The 23,606-nt window shown below is 37.1% G+C and overlaps 1 protein-coding gene across 12 annotated transcripts in view; it reads right to left on the bottom strand.

The window, feature by feature from the left end:
• Window positions 1–286: 286 nt before the first annotated feature.
• The window catches only part of PRTFDC1 (phosphoribosyl transferase domain containing 1), a 46,471-nt gene continuing 23,151 nt past the window's right edge, over window positions 287–23,606 (bottom strand). For 4 of the 12 annotated variants that reach the window (XM_085227238.1, XM_085227245.1, XM_085227236.1 and 1 more), the window contains exons 4-10: window positions 20,227–20,292; window positions 20,015–20,062; window positions 7,605–7,622; window positions 6,116–6,198; window positions 5,629–5,675; window positions 3,996–4,072; window positions 287–3,390 (exon numbers count right to left, since the gene is read on the bottom strand). In XM_085227238.1, coding sequence (XP_085083364.1) covers window positions 3,343–3,390; window positions 3,996–4,072; window positions 5,629–5,675; window positions 6,116–6,198; window positions 7,605–7,622; window positions 20,015–20,062; window positions 20,227–20,292 — 387 coding nt within the window. In that variant the 3' untranslated portion in view covers window positions 287–3,342. Of the gene's footprint in view, window positions 3,391–3,995; window positions 4,073–5,628; window positions 5,676–6,115; window positions 6,199–7,604; window positions 7,623–16,342; window positions 19,117–20,014; window positions 20,063–20,226; window positions 20,293–23,606 lie in introns of those variants that run through there. The other 8 variants (XM_085227242.1, XM_085227237.1, XM_085227241.1 and 5 more) reach the window with 7 other exon arrangements.

Here is a 23,606-nt window from a genome sequence, read left to right as displayed (position 1 = left end):
AAAGGTAAAAGAAGGGAAAGGCATTCCTAAATCGATGGCTTTACAAAAGGGAAAGCAGACTTCTATCGCTTGTTGTGATACTCTGTACTTTTGAGATTCTCATCTAATTTTTAACTGAAACTGACAATTAAAGTGTTCCATGTAGCTGGAGTCAATTGCAGGCTTCTTGTCTATCAAGTCTGATTACAACAGAGGCTTTCAGTGCTCTTTTATCTGGATACAGTGAAAATGCAAACATATGGAGAGAAGCTGGTTAGGTCTTCTTCAGTCTAAAGAAATACTAAAATTTAAAATTCCGGTATTTTTATTCCAATAAATGTTATTCTCACTACAGAGCAGTAGAGATGACTCGTGTCATAAGTACATATCCAAGTTAAGCATTTTATTGCGCACAGAGAGTGATGGTTTGACACTTTTCAGGTCAGAAGCTGTTCTGAGTACCGCATACACAATTTGTTTGTTTTAGCAAACACCTGAATGTCGCACAGAAATATAATTACAAAAACAAAAAGCTTCTAAGATTAACACAGTATGTTCAGGAAATACATCACCAATAGTAAGCAATCAAAAAATCCCAGGCACTATTTACTACTTCGTTCAACTACAAATACAAGCATGCAGCAGCATGCTTGGAAAAAAAATGATTACATACATACCATTCAGGTTATTTAAAATTCCTTTACTTTCAGATATTTTGGAACTGGATCAGATACAAGCATGACTGAATTGAATGAAATCTAAAACCTGAAGACTGCTAAACATTTACGCAGCTTTAAACCAAATAACTGCCCGTGTTAATTTGTATTCAGTGGGTAGGGAAAGGATGCTGGTGTTAAGAGTGCATGAGAAGAAAAACTGAGATAAAAATGGATGCCTGCCAAATGCATGAACACAATGTCCAGAAAAATAACTGATGGTAAAGAACATCCTCTCTTCTTCAGCAACAGATGTTACTGAACTGATTTAAAAAAAAATACATTGCTTTGTGGGTCATAGGGTGCAACTGCATCTGAAAAAATGTTTAGTGGCCTTTCAGTTCAGGAACACTGTGACACATGGAATCAACACTATTATTAAACCATGAAACAGACATGGGAAAAAGTAAGGTTTTTGTTTGTTTGTTTGGTTGTTAGTTTGTTTTAAACTATCTGAACAGAATGGAGAAACTAAACTCACATTATTGAGACATATTTGCATAATGACCCACTGCCTGGACGTACTTTGATCTATAAGGGTACAAGATTCAAATATAATGCTAGAAGTATAAAACACCTCTTATTCACAGTATAATTGCACATGTAAATTCACTACTGAAATTCATATAGTGCTTTATCACTGCGTTTAAAATATGATGGCAGGAGGAAATAAATTTAACTTGAATAAACATTCCAATTTCTTCTTATCTTTTCTATAATTAAGTTCTTTTTTTGTTGGGTACATAGATTTTAACAACCTGAATTTTCCAATGAAACAACTTTGACAAAGTCTGAATGAAGTGCATCTACATATTTTCACACTAATTTCATGCTAATTCACCTGTTACATTCTTTTGTTTTTGTTGCTGTTGGCTGATCATAGCCGCAAGGGGAATTGGGCTGCACTTTTTTGAGACGAGAAGATAAAAGGACAAAGTTTCAGGGATCTCCCACATTAGGCTTAAGCATGTCAGCCTGCACCACACGTCAGTGCTACTGAATCCATGGAAAACAGAAACATTAAGTAAAATTTTCATACTCTCATAGAAGGAAAAAAGATGAAATTTCTTTCAACACCTTTCACCAGAGGTGTGGGCCTCTCTAAAGCAGAACGTTATTCTATAAAGGAAAGCTTTTCAACATAAATCTTTAAAAATATAGGCTAAAAGAGTAAAGAAGAAAGGGTTAAAATATTAATCTAGCAATCACAGTAATTCTTTGATCTCACTTCATGTCATTAACATCATGGATTTTATCCAAATAGAAGTAGATTATGAGTGACAGGATACATTCATCAGGTACATTTAGATTAACAATTAAATGAATGTTTTGGAAGAGCTTTTTGAGATATGCAAAATATACTAGAGCAGGAAAATAAACAACTGTGCATTGTAACAAGAGTTCTTACAGTATCTGTGTTAGCTTAAAAGAAACCCAAGCTGATAAGAACATACCTCTTGCAGTTCAGAGTAAAGCTGTTGGTACAGAGCTACTTGCATTTGCTTCCCTCAGGAAGTTATTGAGCACTGCTGTATACAGCACAGAACTAAACGTTTCAACTACACACAGCATGTAAACTAACAGACTTCTTCCAACATGTTGTACAAGGGAAAGAAGGAATCTCCAGAGTCTGCAGCATTCACAGGTTAACTTGTTGCCCGTGTTCTCCTGCACATTTTTTCCTTTCTGACACTAGCTTTCAGCACTGTCAGATCTGTATTCCTTAAAGAAGACATATGGTTACAGAAAGTCTCAACTCAGACATGCCACGACAACCAATTTGGCACTAACTTGTTGTTTAACATTAAACTTTTGTGCTCGATGAGGTTTAATTAAGAAAATATACACAGAACACTGTGGTAATTTTTTCACTTGCTTGTGTACTACAGAAGTCAAAGGATACTATACAGAAATGTATATAGCCTGCCTGGTGTTGTTTTCTCTTGGTTAAAATTCAGCACATTTAACTGATAAGATCTATGCTACATCACATACCAGAAGCAAGACAACTTCCAAGCTCACATCAACAGTGTCTCGCAAAGGTCCATTTTGTACCAGCACTCTAATTCAGTGCATTCTGAGAGTTACAACTTCCATTTGGAAGAGGCAGTAAGGACTATCGGAAGTCATACAACATAAAACTTCAGCTGAAACTTCTGAACTGTGGAACTAAATCAAAATAATGTTTTCAGTTTGGTAGCAGCATATCCAGCCAAGATACACAGACGCTGGAGTTCCTAAAATTCTCTACAATAAGCTTAATGCACATAGTGACATTTCTGAACAATTTTTTGCAACACATTATGAACACATAATGTGAAGTACATTAATTATAATGGATGGAATGATGGACTGCACAAAGAAGATGCATTCACAGTGAGCTGAGACAAATTATTAGTAAAAAGAAATCATACCATAATTTTAGTACTTAAAACATGTAATAACTTTCAATGTCTACTTCAGATTTTAGATAGGAACACTCACTTCTGTATATATTCATCAGTACCTCTAGAGTAAATCCCTTATTACACTGAATTCACAGAAATAGAAGTTCAGTTGAACTTCTCTTCTGGGAGATGCTTGAAGGAGTGCAGTCAAATTTCTGCTTCTCTGAGCTTACAAATCTTCTGATGAGGGTGTAACTGCTTCATACTCTGTATTTTGCTTTTCCACGATCATTGATAACACATATGTGCTGAAAAAAATTCAACACTGATTACAACAGCATAGTTAATTACATTATTAATCATTAATGTATTGTTCAGAAATAATTCTGTCTGGCCAACCCAGTAATCTTGCTATTATCCTTCCTCTCCAGAGACCTGAAATTGAATTCTGATTTCACTTGCTACCTACTGCAATTTCTGGCACTCACAATTGCCAGCATCCAGCTCCACCACTGGGAGTAACACAGGAAGCAATGATAAGGGCTGGTAAAGCTTGCATCATTATCTGAGAAAAGGAACATAGCAGTAAAATGCCCAAGTTGTCTAAAATAGCTGTATTTCAGTTGTTACTGCTGTCACTGCATTTACTGGGAGTGAAGGAACTGTGATGTTCTAGGCTCACAGAAGATAGAAGCATGGCAGAAGTGACAACTTCTGCTCTTAGTGGCTAAGAGATGGGAAGGAAGCATCCACAGTGATGAGCAGCGACTCCTCTGGATTGTCTGAGCTTTTGCAAGGAGTTCTACACTCACTGGGAGGATCCAGCCATGGCACTGGACCCCAGGAATAAGATAAATTACAGTCTCTAAAACCCTGTAAAACAGTGATTTTTTTTTAAAAAAAAGAAACTTACGTTCAGATCTCTGAAGTACTCGTTGTAGTCTAAGGCATATCCTACCACAAATAAATCTGGAATTTCAAATCCATAATCTGTATTGAGATAAATAACAAACAGCATCAGTACAAGATAGGCTCCTATATAGCCCTTAAATACATCTGTTAGTTTCCCAATCAGAAAACTATGGATAGGCAAAGTCAGTTCAGGTTATGTTACTTTTGACTAAGACACCAAGGTCAGCAAGCAGCCCATTATGCTCACAGACTGTTTGTGACAGGCTTGTGAACAGTCAGCGGAGAGCAGGAGAGCTGTTTACAACTACCAGTGGTAGAACAGACATATTGTTTAAGGAAACCAAAATCAGAGCCCAAAAATTCTGCTCTCCAGAGGGGCAGCTCCATTGGTATATGTGTGCAATGACAACTGTCCAGAAGTACATAAATAACAAAAAAAAAGTATAACTTTAATTCAGAAGTTGCTCACAGAACTACTCAGAGGGTTATGTATTTTCTTCTGAGGGTAGGCAAAACTATTATGCATATCATCCTACCAAAACGTGTCACATGCTTCTTAAATTAAAGCCCAATCTTACGAAGACTCATGCCCATGCCTAACCAAGTAACTGCACGCAGTGTGGCTGAATCATACAACTCACACACTTCAAACTAATCTTAGACATGCAGCTTTATGAGTGTGAAGTTGTGTGCGTACCAGCACTATAGAAAATGAGTTAGACTCTCTCCGAGTTGCCCGTTATGTAACTAGAGAAGAACTGAACCTTGTGGACACCTTTTTTTTTTTTTTTTCCCCCGTATGACTTTTTACAGCATAAAAAATTACAGGTATTCAAGTGAGGATTTTTATTCACTTGTTACAAACTATGGGAAATAAAGACACCTTGGAATCACAGATTCAAGTATGTGAGGAAATGACATACTGATTTAAAGGGTGACCTCCGATGCTTTATAAAATTCGTCACAGTAAAAGTAAACAAGAAAGTGGAAAAAACCTGTTGTAGCCACATACCTGATATTACATCATTTTTTCTACAAAATCTAAAATGACAGTAGCATGGTACAGCTTCATTTAGGGCTCTGATTAAGCATAGTACAGGGAAAAGTGGTGCTGCTATGAGAAATCTTAAAAAGCCCATTTTATCTTTTCCTTTTTTTGGGGGGGGGGGGATGAATATTATGTTATTGTATTATTGTTTACCCTTTAAACAATAATACTTCTCAAAAATATTTTTTTAAATGTTAATGTGCTATAACTATACACAACTTACAAATAATGAGGTCACTAAGAAAAAGTTCCGGTGAATTTCAGCAGCTCCTCTAAGGAGATGTTAATAAAGAAGGAAAAGGAAGAAATGGACTTTCTCTTCCACAAAGCTTGTCAGGGACAGGAGAGAAAGCAATCACCTTTCATGGGTAACACTTAACCCCTTCATAACTTCCTTATGAAATCAGTAATCTGCAGAAAACATCAAATAAGGCTGGGCTTAAACTACCTTAACACAAATCTTTCAATTGCATCCCATACTCCCCCTGCCAACTGATATCTTACAATACTTCTAACTGTCCACCTAATGAGAGAATAACAGTAACTTCTTGAACTGGGATATAAAGAATTTCACAGCAACACTCACAGTCTGGTCTGTACCCATCAGGCCAAGATGTTCTTTTCACCAACAAACTGTAAAAAACAAAAAAGTCTAGATATTCACCAGAATAAAAAACAGTTTTCTCTGTCAAAAAATAAAAAATAGAAAAAATAAAAAACAACCCACAGCTTCTGAGCCATATGAATCACTGTTTGTTATCTTTCTGCTACTTCTTTGACAATAATCTAATGGTAGGGAAGAGATGGGTGTGTTTCCCTTCGAAGTCTATCAATGCCAGTCTTGAAATGGCTGAAGAGGAATGAATGGGGCTGAATGTCACTGCAGAACAATACAGTGGCATTTCCTCTCCTGTCCTCCACCCTCCCCTTTGTGACTCAGGTAGCTTCTCTGCAGAGCTCCCCATGTGATACGGCAGCACAGCTGTAAAGCAGGATCTTGGAACAGGAATCTCACTGAGAAATATGTTGGGCTGGACTAATTAATTACTAAGTTTTGTGATCATTTTACTCACCTTGCCACTTTAATCATTTTTGGATTATATTTTTCTATATGATTAAGCAGAACCTTCATAGTCCTTCCAGTCCCAACAATATCCTTGTAAAACATGAAAAATACAATAAGTTAAAACAAAGGAAAGCTGAAAAGAGGAAATCTGGACAATGACTGAGCAGTTCCACATTCTTATTTTGTAGAAATTATACTATTATACACTCTTTGAAGCAATCACTTTCTACTCATGAAATAAAGAATGAAAGGACTCCCCATTTCCTCTTGAAAATAGATATGCTTCTAGTAGTTGGGATCTTACAAGGGACTAGGGATGACTTTATTGAGCAGTGCAAGTATACAGGGATCAGAATTTCTAATTATGATCAAGAATACCATATGTCAATACCTCTCCATCTCAGGGCTAGATCTCCTCTATTTGTTGTTTTCTTAGCCCAGTACAAATGAGTATTTTCCAGATCTGCTGTGCTCAACCTAATCTGAAGGAAATCAGTACATACCTGGCTACACAACTGAACACACATGGGGAGCAGCTGTTGATTCTGAACTCACTGAGTGTGTATTTTTCATTAGTAAAACCTTATCTTTGCTCCCCAACTATCTACAAACATAAATAGATTTTGCTGCAGACATTTTTCAAGTTTACAGCAGTTAGCATTGGATGGAGCTTGTAGCAGTTACTCAGGTAACCATCCATCTCTCTGGCTGATGACTTTTTTCCCCATGGAAAAAATTTTTTGCTATATTTGCTATGGAAAGACATTCCAGCATCTATTCGTTTTCTTCATTACATCATCCAGCCTACTTCTCACACATGCAGACTGGGCCTGAAGTGTCAGTCAGATTTTGACATGCTCTTGAAGCATCCCAGTCAATTTTCTGACATTTTAACACAGAATCACCTACATTATTAATTAAGAAAGATTTTGCAGCACCACTGAAGTGACACATTATTTTCCTCTAGAACTGAATGCTGTTGATCTAATCAGCAACATATCTACGATGGATCTCCCCAGGGGACACTCCAAGGTGCAGTGCTAATGAACAGGAGCCATGGGGACTTGAGAGAATGACTGACATTCCCATGCAGCGTGTGAACAACCCTGAAGTTGTAAAGCATATGTAGGGCTGTGTTGCCATTTCAAAGTTGTGCAATAGGGAAATTCAGGGCACAACTGCAGTTGATCCGTTGTCTTCCAAGGTACAGAACAGCCTGCAGGAGATCATGAAGCTCTGAAAACAACAAATCAAGTGACATAGAAACACAAACTCCTGGCTATCACAAGGCAGAGTCCAAATTAGAGTGGCGGCAATGTAGTTTGATCTCTTTGCAGTTGCAAAAAGACTGAGAGGTTATTAAGTAAAACATCTCCCTCTCACCACTTCGCAGTCAAACAATCTAAATACAGCCATGTTTTAGATGCTGAGCACACAACAAAGACTTGACTAGGTGACTTTCTCCAAGTACAGTATGACAGAAACAGCCAACTTACCTCAACAATTAAAACATTCTGGAAAAAGAAAAGAAAAAAAAAAGTTACACAGTTTTCACAAACTAAGCGGAAGAAATGCTTGAAAAAGTGATAGGCCCATGTGCATATGTACAGCTGGGTAGGACACAGCTTCCTCTTTCATTTCTGTGCCCTGAATGAGAGCCAGCCATTTCTGGTCATAGCCAGGGACTATGGCTTTATTCGGCTTTGTCTGGATTATCCCCCTTGTACTAGAATGGATGTAGCTCTGAAAAACACAACTGGATGGAAGAAATACAAATGGGATGAACTCTACTTCCTTGCAGTGTGTCCAGCAATGTACTACAGTGTAACCAATAGTTTACTAAAATGTACCTAATGTTAATATTAGACTGCAGCTCTAGACTCTAAAATTAGACTCTAAAATTCTTCCTCTCCCCACACCCCCAGAAATCTCACAGTGAAGGATTACAAGGCAAGTTCTATGTCTCACTCTCAGGCTGCAAAGCACCCTCTTCAACTATTGCTGCCGAAATCAGTAGTGCTACTTGAAGAGAAATGGTCCAAGACATGTCAAGCCTTATGAGAGTGTGATCACACAGGCTCAGCTTTTTGCTGACATGGCTCATAACTGTCCCTGGAATCACAGTATATAAGGCAACTTCTGTTCTCCTATTAAAAGCAATAATAAGAAATAAGAAACTACTTATTAGAGGACATTATCATATGCATGTTCAAAGGGATAGTGTACTCTCTTACAGTTTTGCATTAAGATCAGCTTTCTGAGATGGAACTTAGAATAACAGAAGCCAAGTTTTTGTACAATATCTATCAATCCATGTATTCATCTTACATGTATATGATCACTGCACATCCTGCAAAACCTTGAGACAAATAGTTTCATATCCATGCGATTGTTCACCAGACCAGCATACATTCCCTCTCTTGCAAGGTTTGCTACACGGTAACAAAGTAACATGGATACTGTCTAACTTTCCTTTCAATCACACAGTCCCAAATCTGAGAGCTCTGAGAAAGACTCAAACACCATGGAGATGAAGCTCCTGCAGGGTCTGTATTTATAAACAGAGTAACAGAGTGGCTTTGCCAAACTCATTAATAGGTATAATTTTTTTTTTTAATTTGCATAATAGAACTGATCAATACAAATCACACACACACACACGCATATGTCCAGGTTGCCGTCCCTCCTAATAATTACAGTGCTTGGCAGGGAATTGTGGCATGCTTCATGCACACAACCACTGCAGAAATGTGTTTCCACACACTGTATAATCCCTAGATGCTTCTGAAATGGCAAAACACTTGGTAAAGGTGTGGAGGGAACTCCCAGCAGTAGTTCAGTTAGTGTCAGCGATGGAGGTATCACTCAAGAAAGCCACTAATTTAGACTGAGCTCTGATGGAATGTATGTTAATCTCAGAGAGTGGCTCCTTTTTGGTGTTTCCAAAACAGGTTTCACTGGTCGTTATCCTGCTTGGCACTCCTGACTTTCAACCTCCCAGCTACTGACAAAAACAACTCTGGGTCTGAAAGACCTAAAGCTGTGGAGGTAAAAATTCAAAGGCCTCTCAATAACGCAAGTCCAAGATGTCCTACCTCTAAAAACTTCTTCCTTCAAAAAAGAATGGAAATACAGAAATCCTCTAGATAAAATGAAGAGATCAAACCCATCTTTGGGAGAAGCTTACGGTAAACTTACAGGGATACACATTCTTAATGGAAGACATTTGGTTCTAAAAAATTTGGCTCTCATCTGGTTTCCAGGATGACTTTGGAGAAAACACTTCCAAAGACTAGCTCAGGACACTTGGGTCTAAGGCATGAGCAGATCACTTGATTCCGTCAGTGGACGCTTGAAGATTATCTGCAGGAGTATTGGTTTAACCATCCCCCACGAAACTTGCACAGCAGGTGACACACATAGCTGCCATATTTATAATATGATTAATCTATATATTTATAATATTCAGAGGGAGCAGAAGAGTGGACAAGTATGCAGAGATATAGGAAAGAAGTTGGTCAGAACTAAAGATGGAAATGAGCAGTCTGGGATGATTGTAACTGGCATAGAAGCATAGAATCATTTGAGTTGGAAGAGACTTTTATAGGCCACCTGGTCCAACCCCCCACCAATGAACATGGACATCTACACTAGATCAGGTGCTCAGAGCCCCATCCAGCCTGACCTTATGTGTCTCCAGGGACGGGGCATCCATCACCTCTCTGGGCAACCTGTGCCAGTTCTTCACTACCGTTATTGTATAAAAAACATTTTTCTTATATCTTGTAGAAGAGGCTCACCTGTTAATGTCAGTTTGACATTCTGAATTACTCTGCCAGTTTACTGTGTCTCTTGGTCTATTGACAAGAACTTTACAACTAAAGGAAAAGCACAGATCTTCTAGTGACAAGACCTATCCAGCAGGTATGGCAAGAGACGTGAAACACCAAATCTAGTATGGCAGAGACTGCATTAGTGGTCTGTCCAGGGTTCTGTAGAGGCTGATTCCTCTCCAGTCGAAGAATAGGGCAGTGTACGGGCTTCATCAATCAAGGTGCAATCCTACAGTGTCCCAGCAAGATAAATAGGACAGCCCTGAGGCAGACTCAACAAACAGTCTAGATTATCAGGTCAGTTCATGGCAAGGAGGCAAGCTCAGATATTAGTCCACAAGTCAGGATCAAGTCCAGTGAAAGTAACCAGGGCTAAACATAGCCTGCTGATTGCCAGATCAGTTCACAGTGATGAGACAGATCCAAAGTTAATCGAGGAAGTCAGTCTGTGAGTCAGGGTCCCAAGTGACAGGGTTTGTTAGTAAGGCACAGGAATGGCTGGAGCTGAATATCAGTACTCACACAGAACAGATTGGTCATGGATTGAAAACTCAGGGTTGAGCATAACTGGGATCACCATGTTCACAGGAGTGGATAGTAGGCCTGGTTGAGACTTTTCAGGATCACTAAGGCCTAATAAGAACACTCAGGGGACTAACAGACTGAGAGAAAATCATAGTCCTGGGATATTTCATCTATAGACAAAGATGTGTTTTTTTTTCCTACAGTAGCTAGCTTCAGTTACCCTATCATGAATAGCAACATAGATACTCTTGCTTACTTGCAAGCAGAAATCATAAATGAAGGGAAAGCAGCCTCTCTAGACATGAAACTGAGGTTAAACCAATAGGGAGGAACAAACCTTGCTAGTTAACTAATGAGAAGAAATAATCATAGGTATTAAAAGAAAGCAGGGCTGAGATCTTGAAAGATCATTTAGATCTCTTTTGGCCCAGAGAATCAACTTAAGCTATTCCTCACAGATAATCTGATTTTCCTCTTCTTCAACATGATGAAGATATCAGATTTGGGATAATCAGGTAATATGTCTCAGTGACTCAATATGTAAGAGAAAAAATACAGTAGAAAAGTTCTGTTGCTATTTGGCCGGAACTTGTTTTGCTGTGGACACGGTAAAAAAAAAAATATTTTCTTTCTTCCACATTTTAAGATAGATAAATTTCCTGTTTCCTCTTCTTCAGATTAAACAGATCCTATTTATTTGTTTTCTCACAAGTTGCATTTTCTAGATTCCTGAACATTCTTTTGTTCTCCTCTAGAACCCATTCAGCTGGTCAGAATTCTTCTCCAGCTGCGGTGCCCCAAGCTAGAGAGAAGCCTTTCCTAGTCTCAAGAAGAATAAAAGAGCCACTCTCCATACCTTTTAAATTATCCTACTTTCTATAAATTCCATACAGTGGTTACAACTTCTGTAAAGCTATGCTGCTGTCTCATGTTCAATTTGTGATCCATCTATCATCTCCAGCACAGAACTGTTGCTTAGTCAGTCCTTTTCCACTTGCACTTATGCAAAAGATTCTGTATAAACATGGAAGTTAGTATTCATCTTGTCTGTTGTTGCACGTCATTCTTTGCGTCAAATTCTTAAATTAATTTCTTAAGATCATAATCCTATACTGTAGTATTTTTCCAGGTAGTATCATTAGCATTAAATGCTAATTTCATCTTTTAAGTAATGAATATTGTAGTTATTGAAGAACACGTTTTAATGCACCCAGTCTGACAATGAAGCATAATGGTTTCTTGAGAACATCTTTCCAACCAGTTATACATTCACCTAATAGAAATTTAATTTAGTCTACATTTCGCTATCACAGATGACTCATGAGAAGGAAGGAAAATGAATGTGGAATCAGACATGCCTGAAGGGTTTGTCTGGCACTAATAGCCACCTGCACGAGACTTCAACAGAGGGGTAAGATCTTGTATTGATTAATTACCTTGAGAAGCAATGATACTGGTGGACTCTGAATTTCTCTAACCAGTGTTCTGTTATTCCTACCACTTCCTCTTCAGATTCAGTGAGCCCAAGAGTTGTAAATTACATACACTGAGAGATTTGTTTCTTTGAAAGTCCCTTTAATCAGGTAGCTGTCTAGCTAAGGAAACACAGATATTCTGGTTTGTATTATGCATACTCTCATTATTGCCAAAACATGAATGAGTATTTTCTATGCTTTGGAGACACCCTTTACGTAAGAACTTTGTAGTGGATAAGCCACTCTAAAATATTTAGATATGAAAACACATATTAGTAAGCAGGCATCCTGATGGTCGAGAATGATAACACTAATCCCTGTTTTGATTAGGCAGGCTTACTGTGACTGAAGTCATCATATTTAACTTTTGCTTGTGAATGAGAGCATTCAAAGTAGTTTGCCATCCTCCAGCACCAGAAATCATCTCCAGGAAAATAACATGATGTGGTGGGTCACAGACTGTATTGCTACCTATCCTCTACCTTTCTATTACTGAAGTGGGCAACTGCTTGGAGGGCTCCAGGAAAGAGATGGCATTGCAAAGTAGCAGAGAAACAAACTGCCAAGGAGTGTTTTGACACGCAGTATCTGAAAGCAGGTAGTAGTGATATACAACTACAGTTGGTTGAACTGGATTTGCTTTTTCTTGAGCAGATAGGATAGGAGAAGATAAAAGAAGAATGCAGTGGATAAAACAAATTAGTACACTAGCAGTAATGTCACCAGCATCCTAAATGGAAAACTGGCTGCATCCAGCATCCCTTGGGAAAGGTAACAGATATGAGCAAGTCTTTATTCAGCTTCACCACGAGCTGGGGGGTAAGAGACTGGCAGAATTCATCAGCTTGTGATGTTACTGCAGCAACTGACAGCTGGACACATGATGTGACAATACAAGATGCCAAAGAAAAGGTCTTTATCCAAGCATATGCAAATGTTTGAGGCTCCTATACCACAGAGATCAAGACTGTTTTGTCCTTTCAGATACAGCTGTGGTGGCTGCAGAGGAGGAAACCACATGAAAAGTAATCTGCCCTTCTGGCATGCATTTGATATTTTCTATCTATTTTTGGAGCTTGAAGAACAGGAAATAAGAATATTTACTGACACAGTGACTAGACTGAAGATGGCTTAATTTCTGAGCCATTCTCACCAATCCAAGCTATGGAAGTAAGTCCATAAATCTAATAATGATTCCAACATATCTTACAGTGAGACAAAGAGAGAAAAAAGTCAATTTCTAAAATATATTCTGAAAATACTTCTCGTAGTCCAAATAAAGAAGGGGCAGTGGCTCAACTCAAAGAGACCAAAACACCTTTCCACTGAGTCATTACAAAGTTCCAGTAGCTTTCATTGCTGATAGATCAGAGGAATGGTTGGGAGCTGACAGGTATGGGTGACTGTGATTTGTCCTGTGATCACAGCTTTCTCTACCAGGTAGTAGGCTGGTGCAATATGTGTCCTAACTGTGTTTTATAAATGCAAGAGAGAGTTTCTGCAAATTCTCCACTTTTGAGTGACCAGGATGCACACAATTTCAGACTCTGCACATAGATATTTGCACTGAGCAGAAACGATATTCACAAGGCGAACTGTTTTGAACTGAATTTACACAAAGATAAAAATTTGCTCTTGTATCCTTCTTTAGATGGTAGTAGAAATTGGTTGTCACAAAAAAAGGAGTTTTTGATAGTATTACTGTTATATATAATGAAGAAGCAGTCATTTCTGTATTTAGTATTTATTTCATACATAGTTCCTGTATTCAGTAGGAATTTCTTGTCTCAAAAAGACGTAATTTCACTTTCATAAAATGCCATGCATTTGTGAATTTAAAAATTAAAATGGAAATCTGCAAAAACTGAGAAACAGTGTTCTGTAGTCTACTGTCTTTCAGTGCCACATGAGCTAATACACAGCGTGAAAGTAGGCTGGTATTGTAACACACGTAAGGAAAATCCTGACTTATGATAAACTGAAAAATAATCCAGCCCTGAGTCAATACATTTCTATTGTTTACCTTCCCACAGGTCAATAACAAATGGAACAATGTCAGCTAACAAGACTAAGCAGAGTAATGAGATCATGTATAAATCCTACCTGATAGTAATAAGTTCAATGGAAATTACTTTTTTTCTTCCTGGAAAATAATAACTTTTTTTTCCCTAGATTTTGACTTATGTTCCACTTAAAAGCTTTATTTCAAAGAAAAAAAATCCTATGCTTTGAAATAATTAGTTAATAAGTGTTCAAGGGAAAACTTGTCTTTGTATTCATATCAAATGTAATTTTTTTGTAAGTGAAAACACAGTTATAAATTTAGAAAGAGCATTTCCTCAAAAGCAGAAACTCTACTGAAATAATCAAATAAAGAACAATACTTAAAGCAATACTACAGCTAACAGGACAAACATAGTCCTTGCAAGTATAGCAAGGAAATCAGGTAGGTACACAAACAAATTATATTCTCCTTAAATGTCTCAGTATAAAATCAATATAATACTACGTATACACATTTTAAAAAATAAAAGCTGTTAAAAAACAGAAAGAACTGAAAAATGAGAAAAGGAAAATTACTTCAAACCTGGAAAAAGACACCTTACAGTGAAGCTAGGTTTGTAGCAGGAAGTAATAGCTTTTATTTAATTAACAGCCCAGTTCCCAGCGGGATAACATTTTTCACAAAGGAACTTTGACCTCTCAGCCCACAACCTCAAAGAGACCACAAAATACCTTCAACAGCTGAGCCTGGGAACAAAAATTCACAACTGCTGTATGCAGTAGAAATCACGGACTCGATGAAATATGGAGTTTATGGCACATTATAATCTTCCACCGCAGCTGACCTCCAACTCATTTATCAATGTTCCACAGCTGATAATTTGCTCTTATTTTAGCTCAGAGGAATTCTTAACATTTTTATCTGCCTTTTTGGTCGTAGGGCAGGTGATTGTGTAGGGCAATTACCCTTTTCTCCCAAACTGTCTAACTCATTGCCATCTTAGGTTAAAATTAATAATTATTGCTAATCTGCACTTAGCTTGAAGTTTGCTGATTCTATTCAGACCAACAGAAGGACCTGCGTACTTGAACTGTTTTTTCTTCCAACTATAACCACTGGTCTAATATGAATTTCTAGTTGTTAATTCTACCTTAAATCCTTGCCACTTCTTCACAACAGGCTCCCAATGAGTTGTTCTTTATCTAAAAGAAACTTAAGTAATGACTGGACGATGGGCAAACATGCAACATGGAGCAATATAAGTTTGATAACAGTAGGCAGCTCAATTTAGTAAGCAAAAGGATTAAAAAGGCAACAGTCAGCAAAAATGTGGTCAGCAAAAAAGCTGACCAAATTCAGACGGGAAAATTAGGTTCACATTTCAGCAGTGATGACAGTTAACTGTTGGTAAAACACTCCTGAAGTTTGTGGGCTTCTCCATCAAGTTGTTAAAGCTGGACTTCAAAATAGTTGGTAGCTCCAAAGAGAAACTTTAGCCACATTGAAAAAATTGGGGGGTGGGACCCTTCAATCTAAATTATCCAGTGGCTGAAACAAGAACATAACAGTACTTTTGGATCTTTAAAAGAAAACAAAAATAAATAAAGAAAAAAAAAAGAAAAAAGAAAAATGAAAAATGAACAATAATTTAGCCAGATTTGTGGAATTTTAAGGCAGTAATTCAAAAGAGCTGCTATAAGTTTTGTAGAGCCCACAGAAGGTAACCAGACAGCAAGCTTAAAAGAAGGAATAACAACTTTTTCATACACATCTCATATATGAAACTCTTTGCTGCAGGATCCTGTAGGACTGTTAGAGGCATACCTGGAATTACTAGGAGATTAGACAAATGGGAATAGCAATTCTAGCACTGGATCTACTCAGAGTGATAGCCCGGACGTAACCTCGAAAGTCTGTGTATCAGCTGTGTTTCACATATCCTTTCCTAGTAAGATTCCAGTTAAGTGCTGCTGAAGATGTAACACAAGCTGAAACAGACCTTTCATCTTATATATTATGGCAATAATGGTCTTATGAGTGTTACAATCTAAGACAAAAAGATAAAGTTCTGTGGAAAATAAGAAATAAGAGACATGACTCCTAAGAGAGAAACTGCATTATGCTCCAGTAGCATATTCCCACATGACAAGTGCGGCAGGAAAATGGTGGACAATGGATATATTTATTTAGGTGAGATGTATATAAAGGAAGTTTAGAGATTTGCTGTGACATATCCTGCTAAAAGGAAGTGCAGACTACTGAATGGTGGACACCTTCCTCTTAGTGAAACCTTGTCTTAATATGAGCTGATCAGTTCTTTTAGGAGAGCATTACAATAGTGATGAAATGCTTAAACTAATGCAGTGAAGCACACAGAGAATAAAGGATACTGGCCTTCATTATTTCTTTCTATCTTCTGATCTTCTCCACAAATGCTCAAATCACTGGCTGTCAACAACATGATATGTTTAGCATGACTAAGAGAAACAGTCTTCCAAAAATAACATAAAGATTGATCCATGTTACAGACAGCTGAAGCATTCATGAACTCCATAATTATATCATACTAGGTTGCTAGTTTTTTTTTAATTAGAAGTTCTTGGTAACTTAAATAAGAATAATTAATTTTGTTCACATTCTCTGTAATATACAAATAGTGATAATTACATAATTATATTGGTGTAATTTTGAAAATAAATATATTAACTCAACGAAAGGAATATGTGCTTCTAAAATTGTAAGTTTGTGATTTTGTCTAACATGCCTCCTTTGCATGGATTCAAGTTGAAATGGTATAGGAACTTTTTTAAAGGTTAAAGAACAAATTACATTTGGAATGAAATGCAGAATAACCTCTGCCAGTGGAGACTTTGGACTATGTAACCAGCTCCAAAACACTTGGGTTAATTCTCTCTGATCTCCATAATTCCCACAGTTCTGGATGTCAGATTAAAATTATAATTCAATTTCTCTTCAACAAAGACACAAACCTGAAGTAATTTACAGTATACTAAGAAAAAAAACCACCACAGATACAAATAAAGGAAGTAAATGGCAATGATAATTCACAACACTGGTCCAGCTGGATCTACTAAAATTTCTATCTGTTTTAAAATTTATTTTGTATAAATGCCACAAATACTTCTAGTGTTAAGAATCATTAGTATATTATAAAGTATGATTACAGTATTAATACTAAACATTATTATATTATTAGTTTTTTTACCCAATCTACATAAATTTTCATTACCCCCTCACTTTGAAACAGCACCTCTAGTTTTCTGTGCAGTTAGTAATTACCTCCTGTTTTCAAAATGTATCCATCTTTACTAATACTCATGATAATTTTTACCCAAATGAACATTTTAACTATAGAGCAATTGAAAGCTAAGCATCTGCCTAACTAAGAATTAGCCACTGAGAAATTTTACGTTCATCACTTTCAACATTAAAGGAGATGTATTGAAATTACATTTTGTCTGCATAGAAATGAATAGTTACAAAGCATTAGAGTCTTAAGTATCAGTACTCATTTTCCAAGTACCTTCATTGATAATTCATATCACTGAAATCTTAATTTTTGCTTCTGTGACCTTCTTCACATAAGAATTTCAAATTGTGGATTACTTCTTTTCAGGTAGTTTGGGTCTCTGTGTTAACTCTTCTCCTTCTCTGTCTGAATACCTCTCTTTTTCATTATTTGGATCATTATACATTTTTTGCTGGGCTTTTAATATTTTCAAAACAAGAGCATATTTTATAGAGATACAGAGGAGAAATTCTTCCTTCCAAAGAGCTTTTATCCTTAACTGCTTTTTTTTAATTTTCTTTTTAAAATTATATACTCAATTTTTTTTTTTCCACACAAAGAAATGATTCAGCTTTTCACTAAGATTTTTTGGTAGCCATAGTTCAAGGTATTATTACTTAATGAAGAACAATTTAAGATCTGAATCTCAGAATCTTTTCTGTAATTTTCGGAACTGTTAGAAGTTATTTATGGTCTCCAGTCTTACAAAAAGTTAATGGAACTTACAGGCACTCTCAGAAACAGTTTCCATGATTATTAAGTGAATATGATTTAACCTCGCATATTAATTTTTCAATATAATTACAATTTTCTATAATAAGTATTCTAAGAAGTCAGAAGCATTTAGCTGACTTAGAAGCAGGAAAGTTGAATTCCACCCGTAAGTCTTCCACTAATTCATCCAGTGTCTTTAAAGCCAGCAGTTTTAAAAGCCAGAAGCTAAACTAAGGTATTAAAACACACTTCAGGAAAAGATTTACACTGGCTGTAGGAGGCTCTGAATCAGTCCACAAATGATTGATTAGCAAAACATGCTAAATGCTTCCACTAATTGCTTAAGTCAACAACAGATGTAGGAATCGGCATCAGTGGACATAAGGCTACTCCTTCGTATATCCAACTTTAGACACACAGGTCCAAGCATTTGAGCTCAAGCCTTGTTCAGATCTGCAATCAGAAAAACAAGTCTTAAGGAAACCCCATCTTCATGTCTTATAGCGACATGCGATTTAGTTGTTCACCCATCAGCAGAGACAACCATACGTACAACCTCTGTACATGCCCTTTCAGCAGTCAGACCATGTCCCATCCCACTCTCCTTTCCTTCCTCTCTGTACCCAGCTTCTAACACAGGGCTTCATCCCTGATCAGTAACCACCGTGGTTCCCAAATCAGCGCATCCACACTTATCCAGGATCCTGGTCTCTTTTCCTAGCACAATCCCAAACATTACTTTTTTTGGCCTTCTCCTTCTAGCTTCGCACATATTATGTCCCTGCTCCCAAACGTGGGAGCAGGGGGCAGTGTCAATAAGAAAAGGTCACCAGGATTTTCAATATAAGGAAACACTGTGCTTCATTTTTGGCAAGAACAGAACTACTTGGGCTAAATTTTCCCTTCTCACTCACACGTATATGTACACAAAAGTCCCAATACAAAAAGTAATATTTTGCCCCAGAGAATTCAAATCATGCTAGGCTGTGTCTGGAAAATATATAAACAGCTGAAACTAAGATCTGTCTCACCAGGGTCTCATCAAGAAAAACTGGCATTTGAAGATGAGAAAGGGGCTGGCCAAGAAGATAAGAAAGGGCTTGGACTACCTGAGAAGGAGAAATTATAGGTGCACTGACAGTTCTCCTGTGAATAGAGAAACATATGTAAAACCATCGTAGAAGAACAAGTTACTCCAGCAACTGGATATTAGAGAGCAGCAAATGAATTACTATTTCACAAGAACGTGATGAACACTTTCAGGATAATTTGCAAAAAACACCCACCCATCAGAATTTAGAAGTGTAAACTGAGGACATGTGTATCACTAAGATATTTGGAGAATACTGGCATTTTTTATTGAAGTTCTAGCTGTATCCAAGCCTATTTAATATTAATGAAATATTCAACATTTACTTTTTCTATTCTTTTTTGTGTGCTACAGTACAACAAAGCAAATGAGATAGCTAGTGCTAGCTACATTTGAGTGCTTTGAAGAAAATGATGTTATTTAGTGCCAACTAATACAAAAGTAACTGCATGTACAGTACGAATAACAAAACTAGTATTATGTTGCCTTAATGCATAAGTAAAGAATCCATTTCTGACCATTTTCCACACAGACCATTTGCCTAATGAAATCAGCCTTCCTTCCTCTTCAAAGCACTGCTTTGTATTGTCATGGTTGGATGAAAATAGCCTTTTCACTGGTTCAAACCACTCCATTTCATTACCACAGTGTTTAATCATAGTGCAAAGCAAATTCAGTTATACAGACCACCTGAAGTTGAAATTAAAAAATCCCATTTGATTAGCTGAGTGAAAGATACCACTGCTGCACTTTGTACAGCAGGCAAAATTATCTTAAACCCCTCATATGCTGAATTTGACAGGGATACTCAAACTGCACTTTGCCTGCATGCACCCTCCAAGGGTAGAAAATACAAGGCTCAGAATACAAATAAGCCCTGAGGAAGCATTCCAGCACAAATTTTGCCCGCAGTATCAGTGATGGTATATATGCAACTATTTGGCAAATCCCTACCCTATTGGGATGAAGGGGCCACTTCTGACCTTTCGAGGCATCTGCAATCTGAAAGCAATGGCATTACAGCAATTCAGTGGACATGAATATATTTCTTTGATTGCAGTTTTAGTATCTGTCTTGAAAATGACAGTTCATGTGCAAAATTACACAGCTTTTCTCAACCACTTATAGTGGATGTATTTACTTTCTGAATTTTAAAATTAACGAACCTTTCCAGTCAGCTTTGAAAGATCATCTCCTCCCATTATCTGCATATCTTGCATAGACTGATCATTCTGAAAGAAAAAATACAAAACTTTGAAATTGGATGTAGCAGAATAAAATAGAAGTATAAAAACATTAACAGTATTTTTATCTTTCACGGTCTTGGATACTGGATACTTGGATACTCAAATAATTATTAGCACTGATTTATGACAGAAAGACATTAATTCCAATGGCTTCTACCATCTCCTGGTTGTATTAACACCAAGATCAAGCTTCAGGGCTTACTGAACTAGAAAATATTGCTTTTTTTTTTTAATAAGTGATGTTTCCTTGGTTGCTCTTTCTTAGCACGAAAAGTGTAACATATTTGTCCCTTCCAAAACAAGAGAACAGGTGCAACTCAACATTTGACAAAACACCTGTAAATACATTCTTTTTGCAGAAGAGTTTTTATAAACACAGACAAAATTTACCTTTGTCTGTCACTCACACTCAGCTATGAGAGAAGAAATGCATTCAGGCTTTTTCGTGGAACATGTTTTGCAATTATCATTTTCTATGAAGAAAAGTTACAGCATAGATGTGTATGGCCATACAGTTTCAAGAGTTTATTTCTTCTTTTTCCACTAGCGTGAACATAAAATCCATGAGATCAATTCAGTAAACCAAAATACTGTCAATCAGTCAGACTGACCTTATCCCAGCAGAATAGTATGCTTCGATTTTCCTACTAGGAAAGGTATTTACAAAAAAAAAAACAAAAACTTCAGTAAAACTTTTTCTTTAGATATATTTGCTTTACAGACATATGCAACTGATGTCAGTTCTGATGGAAAATTCTCAGACTAGCTCTACTTTAAACACATTAACAGCAGCATGCAATGTAAAGGAGGTAGCAAATTAAAAAATACATAGTAACAGCAAGTCTGTATGACTTTCCTAAAGAAAACAACAGCAAAATTAAGTACAATTAATATAGGTTTTTTTGAGAAATTGGTGCATGTGCTACTCTAATCTCCCTACTCACAAGAGATAGGCTGGTCCAGCTTTATTAATAGCTGCAGTACTACAACATGACCCTGCAGTTGACTAATAACCAGTAAGCTTTACCATTACGAACAACTGCTGAAAACGCAACATCGGAATACATTTGCTTTTTTTTTTTTCATAAATAAACCCAATTCTCTGAAGTCAAATATTTTTCAAAAATAACCAGTGAGACAGCAGCAGGAGCTCTCAGGTAGGTGAGGATTTCCTGGTGGACTGCAGGGTTTGTAGCAGGGTGGCATGGTTCCAGCTGCACGCCTCTGCACTTCTCCTGTGCAGGTGGGAGCTGCACCTGCCGGTGCTCCCAGCCCAGGCAGAACCCCAGGGCTTTTAGAAGCGCCACAGCAGCTACTACTTGGTCACCAGCAGTGCTACAACCCCAGCAGCCATGCATGGTCTCAGCAGCCTTCCTAGGTAACTGTAAGCAATGCTTGCAGCGTGGCCCAGAGGAGAATTTCTCCAGGTTTGCATATTGCAGACCCACCAGAAGAATTTACTTTTGATCCGATTCCACCCCCATAAAAAAATCCCATAACACAGCTTTGCACATCCATAGCACTCATTGTCTTAGAAGACAGAATGTAGCCCTGTCTTCACTTTTTCTGCAGCAGATCTAGGAGCTTTAGATGTTTTTCATACTGCTCTAATTCGTTTCCTGGGAAACAGGGCTAGAGCTGGAATGAGAGTTACATCCATATGTCTTCTAATATAAATTCCAACATTTCTCTTATTTTTGCAAGAGTAATAGAAAAAATAACAAAGCAAGCAACTGATTCCTCAGAAGATTATTTTAAAACTAAATAGTAAGTAGAGGCAGGGAACATTTAAGCCTTAAATGCATAGGCCTTTTGTTGTAGAGCAGGCCAGTCATTCTTCAAAAGTCAGGGACATATTCAGGTCAAGAGTAGTATTAGACTATAAAAAGAAGATTCTAATATCTATCATGGAGTGTGTAACCAAGGCAGTGACAAAATATTTTTTCATTTCCAAATGAGAAAGGCTGGAACTTCAGTAACAACCAATACACAGCAGTTGAAAGGGGCAGTTGGCCCTTGGTTGCTAGCTGAAAAAGAAAGAAGAAAAAAAAGGAAAAGAAGAAGAAGACAAAAAAAAAAGAGAGAGACCAGTGAGGTATAGCAATTAATGAATTTGTTTATTTTTAATTTTAAAAAAATCTCTTTCAGCAGTCTTCTCAGCAACACAGTTTCCTCTGCATTTGGTATTTCTGGCTTCAGCTGAAAGGGAGATGCTTAAATAGCATTTTATTGCTGGTGAGCTGTTAAGCAAACACAAAAGCCATTGAGAGCCAGGGGATCAGAGCATCCCCTAGACTGGGTATTTACACACTGGTGGCTGTGACATAACTGCACACCATTAGGAAAATCCTTGTGTTCTGACTGGAGAATGATTGCTGTCAGAGGACAGGGCAGAGTGTTACTGTGTCTAAACACCATAAGAAATGCATCTCGGAATGCTCCATACAAGGTGCTTTCAAGAAATATGGACTAACATCTAGCATCACAGCGTAGTTATTCTATTAGGAAAAAAAAAAAAAGTTTCATTGACTTTAATGCAATTTAGAACCATCTCTACACTTATCAATTAATTCACAAAGTAAAATACATACCTGCCAAATAGCAGGTCTCAATAACACAATGTCACATTAGAGTAATTGCAACATTCATACAGAGAATGTGCACACTACGGTTGCCATAGGAACCTCACAGTGCTTTTTCCTGAGTTCTCAGTTTATAATCTCAAAATAACACTGTACTAAATGTTAAGTATAAAGCACAATAAATGTCAGGGAAAAAAAAAAAAAGGAAATCTCCTGATTCATTCAGTACCTCCTGTAGCCAATTCAGAACAGTTTGTTTAATTTTCACACTCTCAAGTCATTCAGTGCTTCTCTTTCCCTTTGGGAGACATTCCATATTTTCATACAACAGATACAATTGACTCTATGGGTCTTCTAATAAATGCAAAGACATGAATTAAAGTTTACTTTCAGTATCCCAAAGTTTCTCAATATTTTCTTTCTAACATATTTAACTGCTATCAACAAAATTTTTGCTGTTAAATGCATGAGACTAAATATAACATTCCAGATAGACATCTGAAAACCACACTGTGGTTTTGTTTGTGCAGCAAACAATGCATTGCCCTTGTTCCCAACAAATCACAATGCTTGTTGTGCCATCCCTACATTTCCATCATGCTTTATTTAATACATTTCTCTTTATTCTGTATTTAATAAATCTGCATTTTTTCAGGAAAAATTTCAATGGAGTTGTTCTACTTGCTGTGCTATGTTTTCTCACCTGTTCATCTTTGT

This window comes from Meleagris gallopavo, chromosome 6 (assembly GCF_905368555.1).
Source record: "Meleagris gallopavo chromosome 6, MGAL_WU_HG_1.1, whole genome shotgun sequence".
Lineage (NCBI taxonomy): Eukaryota > Metazoa > Chordata > Aves > Galliformes > Phasianidae > Meleagris > Meleagris gallopavo.
This window is presented reverse-complemented; position numbering and strand designations above follow the sequence as displayed.